Source organism: Trichechus manatus, unplaced genomic scaffold (genome assembly GCF_000243295.1).
Source record: "Trichechus manatus latirostris isolate Lorelei unplaced genomic scaffold, TriManLat1.0 scaffold00001, whole genome shotgun sequence".
In the NCBI taxonomy this organism is placed as follows: domain Eukaryota; kingdom Metazoa; phylum Chordata; class Mammalia; order Sirenia; family Trichechidae; genus Trichechus; species Trichechus manatus.
The window spans coordinates 37,080,517-37,094,567 of record NW_004443937.1 but is presented as its reverse complement, the minus strand read 5'-3'; the positions used below and the strand labels follow the sequence as shown (position 1 = coordinate 37,094,567).

At 42.5% G+C, this 14,051-nt stretch overlaps 1 protein-coding gene across 1 annotated transcript in view; it reads right to left on the bottom strand.

Moving 5' to 3' along the window:
• Positions 1-11,643, bottom strand: part of FLNB (filamin B) — a 92,380-nt gene extending 80,737 nt beyond the window's left edge. The window contains exons 1-4 of the mRNA XM_023727619.1: positions 11,413-11,643; positions 9,857-9,954; positions 7,777-7,924; positions 56-174 (exon numbers count right to left, since the gene is read on the bottom strand). Coding sequence (XP_023583387.1) covers positions 56-174; positions 7,777-7,924; positions 9,857-9,954; positions 11,413-11,581 — 534 coding nt within the window. The 5' untranslated portion in view covers positions 11,582-11,643. The remainder of the gene's footprint in view (positions 1-55; positions 175-7,776; positions 7,925-9,856; positions 9,955-11,412) is intronic.
• Positions 11,644-14,051: the final 2,408 nt, after the last annotated feature.

The window sequence follows — 14,051 nt, the reverse complement described above, 5'->3', positions numbered from 1 at the left end:
CCCCTAAAACTCCATGGGACAATGGATGGGGAAGAGGCAGCATTCCCTCATGTACCTCTTCTTTGTTCCCTTCTGGGTCCTCGATGAACACCATCACGTCTCCTTGCCCAGCGCTGATGGTGTCCACGGTGAACTTGGCCGGCTGCTTCACCATGTTTCCAGTGGGCTCGATTCCTGTCACAAGTTTACACAACACGTTACAAGCCAGGCCAGGCCTGACACCTCAGCCATCACCCACTGTGTCTCCTTGGGGGGACCAAGGGCAGAGATGGTGGGAGCGAGCCCTGCAGCCCTTCCATAGGAGACAGGGACAAACTGCCATGACAAGAATAACCCAACAGGTTGAAAGTCTTTTTCCCTTATTATTTCAATAAAACCCAGCTCTGAAATGTTCGGAGCAATTCAGTCAGAAATCTATACAATTGTGAAAAATAAACAGGTAAGAAACTAGTAACAGGCTTGTCTCCAGAGAGGCCAGTGGGGGGAGAAGGAATGAGGTGTGAGCAAGAGGATGGCTCGTTTTTCATTCAAGACCATATTGTAGTGTTTGAAATTTATTAAAACTACATTCAGTGATTACTTCTTTTTTAAATTAAGCTTTTTGAGATAATTACAGATTCACAAGCGTTTGTAAGAAATAATATCCTTTACCCAGTTCATTTATTTCATCTTGTTTGAGTTTTGGCAGTTTGTAGGTTTTGCGTCTATTGTAGTTACCCATATTTTTGCTTACTGTGTTCTTTCTTCCTGTTATTCCAGGTTCCAGGAATCTCATTACAAGATTCCTTCTTTTATCATTTCCTTTCTTTTCAGAGAGCTTCCTTTATCTATCCTTTTAGGGTAGGTCTGCTAGTGACAAATTCTCTGAGTCTTCCTTCTTCTGAGAATGTTTTGATTACTCTCTTCATTTCTGAAGGATATTTTCAATGGATATAGGATTCTGGGTTGACAATTTTTTTTTTCACCACCTGAAAAATATATACCTTCCTCTGGCCTCCGTGGCTTCTGATGAGAAATCTGCTGTCATTCTAATTGTTTGTCTCCTACAGATAAGGTTTCCTTTGTCTCATTGCTTTCAAGATCTTTTTCTGTCCTTAGTTTCAGAAGTTGGTCTATGATGTGTCTTGGGGTGTGTGTGTGTGTGTGTGTCTGTGTGTCTGTGTGTCTGTGTGTGTCTGTGTGTGTCTGTGTGTGTCTGTGTCTGTGTCTGTCTGTGTCTGTGTGTCTGTGTGTCTGTGTGTGTGTGTGTCTGTGTGTGTCTGTGTGTGTCTGTGTCTGTCTGTGGGTGTGTGTCTGTGTGTGTGTCTGTGTGTATATATTTTTGGGGGGAGGGCCCACACTGCTTGGGATTCACTCAGCTTCTTAAATCTGTAGGTTTATGTCTTTTGCCAAATTTGAGGTATCTTCACCCATTATTTTTTCAAGTACTTTTTCAGCCCCACCTTCTTTTTTCTCTCCTTCTGAATCTCTAATGACACAAATATTGGATGTTTTATTATAGTCCCACAGGTCCCTGAGGCTCTGGCCATTTTTTCAATATTTCTTTCTGTTGTTCAAAATGAGCAATTTCCAATGTTGAACCTTCCAGTTCACAGATTCTTCTCTTTATCCCCTTCATTCTGCTGTTGAGCTCATCCACTGAGGTTTTTATTTTGGTTTTTTGGATTTTTCAGTTTCCATGTGGTTCTTCTTTATATCTATGTCTTTGTTGGGACTTTCAGTTTCCTTGCTGAGATTTTCTACTATCTCATTGTTTCCAAGCTTGTTTACAATTGCTTGTCAAAGCACTTTTAGCATGGCTCCTTTAAAATCTTTGTCAGATCATTCTAACATCTCTATCACCTCAGTGTTGGCATCTATTGATTGTCTTTTTGCATTTAATTTGAGATTTTCCTGGTTCTTGGTATGACAAATGATTTGTAACTGACACTTGGGGACATTTTTGATATTATAAGGCTCTGGATCTTATTTAAACCTTCTGTTTTAGCTGGATTTCTACGATACAGTTTTGGCAGGGGGTGGGGGGGTGGGTGTTGCCTTGTTACTGCCAAGTGGAGATAGAAGCCCAGGTTCCCTACTCGGCATCCACTGATACTTGAGGTGAATGTGTGTGTAGGGGGTGGGGGGGCTTCCCTTAGTGCTGGCAGAAATCAAAGTTCCAGCTCCCCGCTAGGCCTTCACTGATACTTCCCTGGATGGGAGGGGTAGGAGTGCCTCATTACTGCTCCTCACATGGCCTCTACCGACATCATGCTGTGGTGGCCTCGTTATTGCTAGACTGTGGTGGAAGTTAAGACTCCTTATTTGGCCTTTGCTGGTGTAGGTGGTAGTAAGGGGGCACAGTGTTTTCTGTGGTGTTTGGCTAGAGTAGAGTCGTTCTTCAGTCTTCTTCTGTTTGTTTTATATACAGTGTCCAAGATTTTTAGTTGTACTTTGTGGGAGCAATAAGGAAAAGTATATCTACTCCATCTTCCTGGCAGCAGAAGTCCAAGTATTACTCTAAAAACCACACTTTTTTATTAAGGAGCCCTTGAAACCTATACAGAAGTAGAGAATTGTATAATGAACTCGTGTACCCATCATCCAGCTTCAACAAGTCTTGTTTCATCTACACTCACATCTCTCCCCTCCTCCAGTATTATGTGTTTGTTTTGCTTCAGGTGATAGTTCACAGAGTAAATTAGTTTCCCATTCAACAATTTATACACAGCTTGATTCGTGACATTGGCTGCAAAACCCTCAATGTGTCAGCACTCTCCCTACTTCCTCCCTGGGGCCTCTGTTTCCATTTGCCTAGCTTTCCTGTCCCTTCCTGCCCTCTGAACTTTGCTTTTGGACAAATACTGCCCTTCTGGTCTCATATGGTTGATTTTTCTGAGGAGCACGTTCCTCAAGAGTATTCTTCTTCACTTTATAGGCCTGTCTATTATTTGTCTGAAAGGTGATCTTTGGGAGTGAGTTCAGTTTCAGGTTTGAAGGGTGTCTAAGGGCCATAGTCTCGGGGGTTCCACTAGTCTCTACCAGACCAGTAAGTCTGGGTCTTTTTTATGAATTTGCATTTTGTTCTACATTTTTCTCCCACTCTGTCCAAGACCACCTATTGTGATCCCGGTCAGAGCGGTAGGTAAGGGCACCATCTAATTCTTCTGGTCTCAGGCTAATGGATGTTGTGGTTCATGTGGTCCATTAGTCCTTTGGACAAATTGTTTCCTTGGGTCTTTGTTTTTCTTCACTCTTCTTTGCTCCAGATGGGCCAATAGTTGTACCTTAGATGGCCACTCACAAGCTTTTAAGATCCCAATTGCTACTCACCAAAGTAGGATGTAGAGCATTGTCTTTATGGATTGTGTTATGCTAACTGACACTGATGAACCCTGAGACTATGGTCCTAAGCCCTCAAGCCCAGTGATCTGGTCCCGCAAGGCGTTTGGTTTTGGCTAAGAAGTTTTCATAACTGTGCCCCCTGTGTGCTCTATTATGTAGATGGATATACTTGTAACACATACAAATACGTATGTAGTAATATCCACTGCCAAACTTATATATGCTCGTGGGTGTACTCCCATAAGCCATCTTAACTTGTTCAGCTTACATATTAACCTATATGACCACTTGTAATGTATTGTTTATTACTGTTATTGCACGATTGTATATGCAATAGCACTTACCTTTGCTGCCTTTCACTCTCATGTACCTCTCAGTGTCTTCCTTTGCCTTGGTCATGCTGTGCTGACCTCCCCCATATTGTGTATTGTCTTTCCCTTCACCAAAGTTTATATATGTCTACTATCTAGTTAGTGGTTTTCCCTCCCTCCCCCTTCCATCCCTGGTAACCATCAAGGAATGCTTCCTTCTTCCTGTAGTACTCTGATGCAAATTCTAGACACCATTTTATTTCATCAGGTTCACATATTACAATCAGTTGTTAAGTCTCTTAAGTCTCATTTAATCTCTAGATTTCCCTCCATCTCTTCTTTTTCTTTGCCATCGATTTTTAAAGACAATAAGTCACTTGTTCCAATACTCCAGACCTGTATGAGTTTCCAATAAATAACTTATTTTAGGAATAAATGGTGATAGAATGATTAATAATAAGATGTCCTGCACACATTGTTAGAGAAAAAAAGCAAACTGAAGAAAGTACATAGACTGAACCCATTTCGGCATAGAAAAAAAGCTGGAAGGAAATACCCTAGGCTCTGAAGGAAGGGATAAGATTGGTAGTTGAGAAGTGGGCTTTCGCTTTTTATCTTCTAAATTTTTCTTTTGCTTCAATTTTTACATAAGGATCAGATAATTAGTCTTTTAACAAATAGATTAATTAAACATGCACTTAAAATACTGATAAACATTCATGTGACTTCAACAGCCTGAGAGCAACTTACTCTGCAGCTTGCCCAAGGTCCAGCTTGGGCTTGTCTGCCCTAGTCAACCGCGGTTGATTAGGAGGCTGAACCACATCCCCACACTTTGTAAACTGCACTGGAGCTATGCTTGCTAATTCATATGACTATCTATTCCCTTTGATTACTCGGGATGTAGGCTGACCCCATCTCCTCCCCATATGGGATGCTTATGGCTTGCCATGTAGTAAATGTTTCATATAGAACACAGATTTTAGAAAATGTTTCTGCTTAGGTCACATATACATACCATGCTTCGACATACCTAACCCCACAAGCGAAACCACTACAAAGCTCTATTAATGGCTGTAGGTTTACCTCACCCCAGTTCTCCTTTCAACCCACTGGATCTAAGCAAGTCTGGGCTCAATGTCTGGATCTGCAAGTGCTAACCAGCTGGCAAGTAGAACTTATTAAACGCCCAAAAGATATAATAAAATAAATCTCTCAATCCTTTCAAAACTAGAAAAAACAATGTTCTCTGTTCCTTGGTTTGACTGACAGAAATGAAGCTGTGTGGTCACACAGAAGAGAGAGCAAAACTGCCGTCCCTCGTCTCCCCAGGGGATAGGATGACAGCTCAAGGCGTCGACTACATGGCCTAACGTCGTGGCCCTACTGCCTGAAATGACCACTTTCTTTTCCTACTTGAAAAGAGGAGAAAAAAAAGGTACGTTTCCTTCCCAAGGACACAACACTACAAAGGCAAGTGAAGGAAACAGCAATGAGCAACCACATTCCTGAACTGTGGCAAGTGGCCGTCTCGTAGAAAGCAGCACCGTGAAAGGAAACCAACTCACATTAACACAGGGAAGCCGGACAGCCAGGGATAAAGTTATTACAAAAAAGTATTTTATGCCTTGATTCGATTCAATCCCTTTGACCAATTTTGTTGACAGGGTTTTTTCGGCTGCTCATAGCTTTTCCACCATTAACAAGGCATAACCTTTAAAATCAGAGATTCCTCATTCCAGCCACTACCTTGGGTCATGGCTTAGAAAATGTACTTTTAAAAGCAAGCACTGAAACACCCACCATGGAGGGGCTGCAAATGAGAGAGGAGGATTTAAACAAAGTCTCCAGTCCCTACATAGCGAAACTGTCTGCACGGACCCCCACCCCACCTCATTGCCAAAAGGGACCTCCAGAGGCATATGGGTTTGTTTCAGAACAATCAGGCTCCTTGCTGGTCTAAATCATGTTAAAAAGACAGATGGAAAGGACCTGGCCACTGAGGTTAAGAACAGCACATGGTCGGCACCACTGCACTGGCTGTGTAGTCTTAAAACTAGGCTGATGTCAAGCAGGGAAATGCTGTGTTAAAAGAGAATGAGTATATGGGACATCCTGCAAGTGCTCTGGACTCTTCAGAAACTCAGCGTCATTTAAATAAAAAGGGGGGGGGTGCGTATTTTCTAGATTGAAAGAGTCTAAGAAGAAATACAAATAAATGTAATCAGTGAGTCTTCGTCTCTGTGTATAAAAACAATAATGATAACAATAAAGGACAATAGGAATATTTAAATACAGACTGGATATTAGATGATATGGAATTACTGTCAATTTTCCTATGTGTGATAATGAATATTATGGTTATGTAAGAGGATGTCCTAGTCTTAGGAGAGGCTTGCTGATTTGGGAGTGAACTGTACCATGTCTGCAAATTACTTTCAAATAATTCAACAACCATACACACACACACAGAGATACACACACAGTGAAAGAAAGCTATTAAGTTAAAATGTTAACAACTGTCCATTCTAGGAGAGGATAGACTGGACATTGTGTGCATATAAATGTTAGTCCAATTTTAATTATGAAAATTAAGAAATAAAATATACTCCCTGCCACCCCTACAGAAAAGGGAGTAAGTTGTGTCTCGCTGTGCTAATCTTTATCAGACACCACACGGGGCTGACATGCAACTGTTGTCCTTAAAGAGCTGGTGTGCTTGAAGTCAGCTGCCAACCAGAACACCGAATGCCTGGAAAAGGCTTCGACCCTCCATCACAGCCTAAACAGAATGGTGTCCTGCTGCTGCCTCAGAGGTCATAAACAGGATGTCTTAGCAAGGAAGCATCGCCAGGGGTTAACAATAGCTCCCACCCCATCTGGAAATCTCAAGGCAGCTTTAGCATAACGGAAGGAGAAATGAATCAGCTGCCAGATGCCCCAGGCTCCTGTTCCACCCCCATCAGTCATTACCCCCTGCCGGGCCTGGCTTCTAATTCCTCATCTGAAAAATGGGAACAATAGTTCTTTCTTCATTTCAGGGTGACTGCACTAAAATTACAAGTAACTAATTCATCATTCCCCATCTTGTGAAAGCAGAAGGATTTCTTAAAATCTCAGATTCACAAGGCAGAAAACGATGGTTAGAAACCCAAGGAAGCTTTAGGTAAAAAACACCTGAAAAAGGAGCCTTGCAGTATCTTTAAGAATTAAGCCTAAAGATGGAAACAATGCAAGTGTCCATCAACAGATGAATGGACAAACAAAACGTGGTGTATACAAGCAAGGGAATATGATTCAGCCTTAAAGAGAAATGAAGTTCTGATACATGTTATGACACGGATGAACCTTGAAAGCATTATGCTGAGTGAAATAAACCAAAAAAACCAAACCCGTTGCCGTTGAGTTGATTCCAACTCATAGAGACTCCATAGGACAGAGTAGAACTTGCCCCATAGGGTTTCTAACAAGTGGCTGGTGGGTCTGAACTGCCAACAGTTTGGCTGGCAGCTGAGCTCTTAACCACTGCACCACCAGGGCTCCAAGTGAAATAAGTCAGACAAAAGGACAAACATTGTATATGATCCCACTCACATGAAATATCTAGAATAGGTAAATGCATAGAGACAAAAGTAGATTAGTTCTTACCAAGGACTGGAGGAGGGAGATGGGGAGTTAGTGCTGAACGCATACTGAGTTTCAGTTTGGGGTGACGAAAAGATTTTAGAAACAGATAGTGGTGATGGTTGCACAACACGATGAATTAATTAATGTCACTGCACTGTACACTTCAAAATGGCTCACGTGGCAAATTTTATGTTATATATATTTTACCATTAAAAAAAAAAAACCAGATAAATAAAAGATAATTAAGCCTATACAGGAGCCCTGGTGGCACAGTGGTTAAGAGCTCAGCTGCTAACCAAAAGGTTGGCAGTTCGAATCAACCAGCTGCTCCTTAGAAACCCTACGGGGCAGTTCTACTCTATCCTATAGGGTCGCTATGAGTCGGAATCCACTGAGTGGCAACGGGTATGGGTAAGCCTATACATTCTTGATTCTGAGAACATGTCTCCTGAAGCTACATAAAAATTCCCAACACCAGAGGACAAGCCTCCAACGCAACATGACCAATGCTTACCTCTGCCATAGGCCCTGGCTTTCTTTGGGTTGAGTTTGGGTTTAAGAGGTGCTCCTGGCTTGAGCTTGGCTTTGGGAAACTGGGACAGGTAGGTCATCACCGAGTGCTCATCCACATCCGGGTGAATAATTTCTTCAGGAGTGATGACCTAGAATAACAACATGGCGGCTGATCATCCAGAACACATCACTTTTCAACTGCTAAAGTTTTTGCGAAAGTCTCTTAAACCAAATACTACGAACAGTAGAAACTGAGTCAGCTTCTCAATTAAGTGAAATTACATTAAACCTACATGCCAAGATCAGTGGTTTTAAAAGGTGTCACCATCCCTTTGAGGATCTTACGGAAGTTGAGGACCTTCTCCAGAAAAATGCCATTTATATACTAGATTTGCACATAATTGCAGGAAGTTCAAGACCCCACTTTTCCTCCCCCTCTAAACAAGTCTACTCACGCCCCTGGCCAAACTTTCCAAAAGGGATAAGAGAGACCAAATCAGAGGAAGAAGAAACAACTATACACAGGACTGTGAGTGCATTACAAAACAGCACATAAATAAGCTGGCCTTTTCTTTTGCTCATGTATCTATTCCTGTATCTCTGATTATTCAACTATTAATAAAAAATAAAAACCAGAAGAGACAACACAGTGACATTTAAGATATGCAGTTCAACACATTAGGAGCCATTAAAAAATGGGGAGGGGTGAAGTTCTTCTGACATTCAGCTCAGGAGCAAGATTAGACTCATGTTAGGTGATTCTGGCCTCCCTGAAGCCATCCCAACCTTGGTTCTACCACCTGCCCCAGCCCTGAAGAGCACACAGAGTCCTCACTGCCCCCAATGATGATGCTGAGGAGGCAAGCCATACCTCCTTGGATAATCAGAAGGCTCTGTCTTGTGAACCAGGTTAACCAAATGCAGATGAATAACAGATGTACCCAACTTCTGTCACCCCATGGTAAAACACACCAGAAAATATTCTAATGATTAGCCTGCAGAAACACAATAGCCACTTGGGTTTAAACAGGCACCATCCATATATTCCATAAAAAGTAGAATGTGCACGGACTTGGCCATTTCTCCCGGGCAGCCCCTTCAACAACGTTACGGTGCCAATATCACATGAACGTCAAAAAGGGACGATTTTAGGTTTCAGAGGAGATGGAAAATATACTCTACCACTTCCTGAAGGTAGAAGAGCCAAGAAATGGGCCAAATAGTGGAGACATTATTCCAAAACCAAACCAAAGAAACATAGGCAAGTTTTTCTACATCCCAAGGAATTCTCTGTTACAAAATACACTGAACTCAGGTCTAAGCATCAACTTAGACCTTAATGGAGCCTATAGTGAGGTCATCTATCCGTGACAATGCCTACCCACAGCTTGCTGACCAACGGTTTGAACATGGGAATCATGGCGCTTAATTATTAAATGGAGTTTCTGGAAGAAAAACACTGGTTTCCTTCTCTGCTATGGAGCCTGGACCTCAAGTAATGTGGCTACTGTAGAAGGTATCCAAGACTTATTCAATTTCCAAGTCCTCTTGTTACATACCCATGATAGGATTATGGGCAGTACAAATTCTACCACAACGTCCATTAACGGTCGATTATCCTGGTTTAAACTTTTTTTTTTTTTTAAGTTCTAAGTCCTGTGATTTTCCCTAAAATATTGGATTAAAACTATGTTTTTTAAATAGGTCAAAAACGGTTAAATATTAGTAATTTCTTATGGCTCTACCTAGTCACGAAGGTCCACATTTGCACTGTGGGATTCAAAGACAGCCGTTGAGATATATGGAGCAGAAACACCGAAAATTTGCAAGCAATTGATAAAGAAGAGTGGTATGGAGATTTTCAGATGATCTACAAGCACCTAAGTCAATGAGAATGTGTTTTTATGAGTAAACTGAGGAAGGCGGGAGAGTGCCACAGGCAATGCCCCAGCACCTATCCTTGAAGGCCGAATGCAGAGAAAGTCATACTGCCTGCCTGACCCACAAAGGTATCCCCTGAGTGCCAGAACAAGCCAGTAGGTGGGGTAGCCTTATGGGACATGGAAAGCTTGCATGTATACCTGTGGGACACCCAGCCAGTCGTCTGCCTGCTGCATAGCTTCCCGTGCATTATCCACAGGCTTTTGTGGATCCCAGGATTCCCAGTCTGGGCACAGACCTGTTAACATAACAAAAACGATGCTTTTAGCATTAGCAGACTGATTAAAAGACATTATATGCCTAAACTAAACCCTGAGGCAATATAAGTAGGGGTAACCCACTTGGTCTCTTTCTTCAGAGAATGATTTTTTCCAAAAACCTCAATGAATTATATATTTTATGGGCAAAAAAATTATCACGGATGTGAGTGTGCCAGAGTGGGAATTATTCTACATTAGCTTGGGACTTCTCCTTTAGGCTGCTATCATCCTGCATTAAAATAGGAATTAGACATTCCTTGAAGATTTGGCGTGTGTGTGCGCGCGCACGCGTGTTTTGTAAAACCATTTGGGCCTGGTGCCTTTTTGCAGGAGAGATTTTTGACCCATTCCTGGACATATCTGGACTAGCATTCTGTATCACTCAAACATCCACTTGCTCAAAGGCAAAAACCTAGAATTATCTTTAAAAGCTTTTGCAAGAATGTAGGACTGGAGTAAAAAGAGCTTACACTGGAAAAAGCTATTCTAAAATGTGTCTTTGGATGGAAGCAGGGAAGAGAGCACTGAGAAATGAACTAGTGCTAAACTTTGAGTTATTCCTGCATGACAACAGTTTATAGGCTCTCTCAAGGAAGAATGGGGCCTAGAGTCAGCCCTCCTTCCCTATCCAACTGACACCAGCTAGTTCTGCTTTGAGCATGTTGAGAACCGCTAGCTTATAAAATATTAATGTGCCCAGCACATACACAGCACTCAGTAAATGGAAAATGTGATTATTAGAGTAGATTTTTGATTAAAAACAATTTTTTTTGGTACCTATGAAACACAGGCTGTGGTTTTTGTATACAGTGTGTACCGGCAAATTCTACCCATCAATCTAACCCTGCCGGTACGGATAATTGCCACCCTGATATACACTCAACCACTCAGAAAAGAAGAGCCCATCAAGGGTGGTAAAGGTTCCAACTGGATCCTGACCAAACACTATTTCACAGCATGGTGGGAAGAAACGAGCAGAGAAAACCATATATAGACAACCTAGTGGTTAATAAAAATGGGTACTTTCCACTCAATGGAAGTTTTTAGATTTTCATGCCAAGCCACCTAACAGGACCACATGTTTCTGCCGAAGACAGCAGGAAGTCAGGCACCAATGGTGGGAAGAAGCAGGACTTTGGAGTCTGGAAGCTAAACCCAAGGCGTGCTCCAACCACCAAGGCCTTCACTGAGAATTTGGACAAGTAACTCAATTCAGTACTCAAACAAGTCTATGGATACACCTCTAAGACCTGTCACTGGAAGGAAAACCAGCCATTTTTAGTTCCACTAGCTGTCTCTAAATGGGCTAAAATCAGGAGAAATACACCAGTCACAGCAAACCTGGCTTTCCCATTGAAAACAGAGAGGCTTAGAGCCCAAAGATCAGCACGCACCCCAACCCCAAAGAGATGGTTTAGGCAGTCGTGGGTACTTACCCGGAGCGCAGCTGTCTACCAGGGCTCCCAGGGCTTTGCCATCTTGCCAATTCTGGTTAAAGTTGGTGATGGGCAAATAGGGGATCTTGTTCTGAATCCATCCCAGCAGTCTCTGCTTTGGCGTCTGCTTCTTAGCGTCATCATCCCCTTCATCCTCCCACACAGGCATGGAGATGGAGTAGTGGAGGATCAGTGTCCACACCAGGCCCAAGATGAGCTTCAGGTTCCCATCCACGATGGCTTTGCTGTCTGGGGAAAGAGGCACAGGCTAATTAGTGATTTGGGTTACACACGTGTGAATTATACTCTTTGCCATAAAGTGAATTAAATCTTCATCAGTTAAGAGAATCACACTGAGATATTTAAGAGGGAATCGATGCAATGTTTGGAATTTGCTTCAAAATACTTGGAGATGAGAATAGATGAACTAAAATTGGCAAAATGTTGTTAACTATAACCGGGACATGTGTACATTAGGATGCGTCATACTGTTCTCTCTACTTTTGTATGTGTTTAAAATTGTCCACAGTAAAAGAGTTTTAAAAATTCAAAGATTCAACAACAAAAAGACAAAGAACCAATAAAAAAATAGGCAAAGGACTTGAATAGACATTTCTCCAAAGAAGATATACCAATGGCGATGAGCACATGAAAAGATGCTCAACATCATTAGCCATCAGGGAAATGCAAATCCAAACCACAATAAGATACCACCTCACCCCCGCTATGATGTCTATTATTTTAAAAAAAAGGAAAATAAGCATTGGGGAGGATGTGGAGAAACTGCAACCCTCGTCCATTGCTGGTGGGATTGTAAAATGGCACCGCTGCTGTGGGAAAGAGTTTGGCAGTTCCTCAAAAAGCTAAACACAAAATTACCGTATGTCCCAGCAATTCCCCTCTTAGGTACATACCCAGAAGACTTGAAAACAGGCATTCAAACAAAAACACGTACAGAATGTTCACAGCAGCATTATTCACAATAGACAAAAGGTGGAAACAACCTAAATGTACCTCAACTAATGAACAGATAAAATGTGGTACACAAATACAATGGAATATTATTCACCCACAAGACGCAACGAAATATTGATACACGCTACAACATGGATGAAACTTGAAAACATTATGCTAAGTAAGAGAAGCCAGACTCCAAAGGATGAATATTGTTTGATTGCACTTACATGAAATACAAAGAATAGGTAAACCCATAAAGACAGAAGGTAGATGAGTGGTTGTCAGGGGCTGAGAGGAGGGAGAAATGGGAAATGACTGTTCATGGGTACAGGGTTGCTTTCTGGTGATGAAAATGTTTTGGGACTAGACAGGTGGTGGTTGCACAGCATTGGGAATGGACTAAATACCAGTGGGTTGTGCACTTTTACATGGTTGATTTTACATTATGTGAATTTTATCTCAATAAAAATAAAATTTTATAGTCATCATTTCAGATATATAGATCATAAGAAGGGTGGTTACGCCTCAGAGATAACCACCTGTTAGTTAGCAGAACCACCTGGAACTTCAAACCCCTGGTGTAGCCACAATGTGTCGATTCTCCTCCTACCTAAATCTCTTGCTAAATTCTTTCTCTTGTTGTTAGATGCCATCAGAGTCAATTTTCAACTCATAGCAACTCCACTCGACAGAGTGGAGCTGCCCCATAGGATTTTCTAGGCTGTAATCTTTACAGGAAGGAGCCCTGGTGGCACAATGGTTAAGCACTCAGTGGCTAACCAAAAGGTCGGTGGTTCAAACTCACCAGCCACTCCCTGGGAGAAAAGGCCTGGCGATCTGCTCCCATGAAGATTACAGCCTAGGAAACCCCACGGGACAGTTCTACTCTGTCATACACAGTCGCTATGAGTGAAAATCAGCTTGACAGCACACGACAACAGTCTTTATGGGAACAAATCACCAGGTCTTTCTCCCATGAAGCCACTAGATGGGTTTGAACTGCCAACCTTTCGGTCCAGCACTTAACCATTGTACCACCAGGGCTCCGTAAATCCTTTCTACACCCTCCCAATAAGTACGCGGCCCCTCTTTCCCTTGTGGAGTCCTTGACAGCCATGAAGCTGAATCCACTGTTCACATAACCCCAGAATCATCTTTCTAATCAGGTACCTCCATATTTCCAAATTCACCAATGGTCTCTACTGCCCACAGTCAAACTTCAACAAACAGCACCTTCAGAAGCCCAAGAAACCTCCACTCCATCTACTTTTTCACCCTCGTCACTCACTCCCACCATACTCAACACCCCAGGCTCAAAGACTCCTTGTTCCTGAACTACCTCTTGCCTTTCTACATGGTCTGTATTCCCCTTGATGGGAAGACCCTTCGCCCCATCTTCCTGTGGGGCAAACTCTGGCTCACCTTTCAAGAGCCAGATCCAGTGCTTGGTGGTGCTTCACTCCCCCAGCATACGTGTGGCTGTGCCAGGGTCCTCTCCCAGTTCACCCCTCAGTCCCCCACTCCCCACTCTAGGACTGTAAACGCCTGCTGGGGAGTAAAGGAGCCTTCTTCATCCTGGAGTCCCTCCCATCCACCCACTGAGGAGCCACCTGAATGTTGGCTAAACACATGCCAAATTGAGCTTAATGAAACCCAGCTGCAGCCACATGAAAAAGCATACT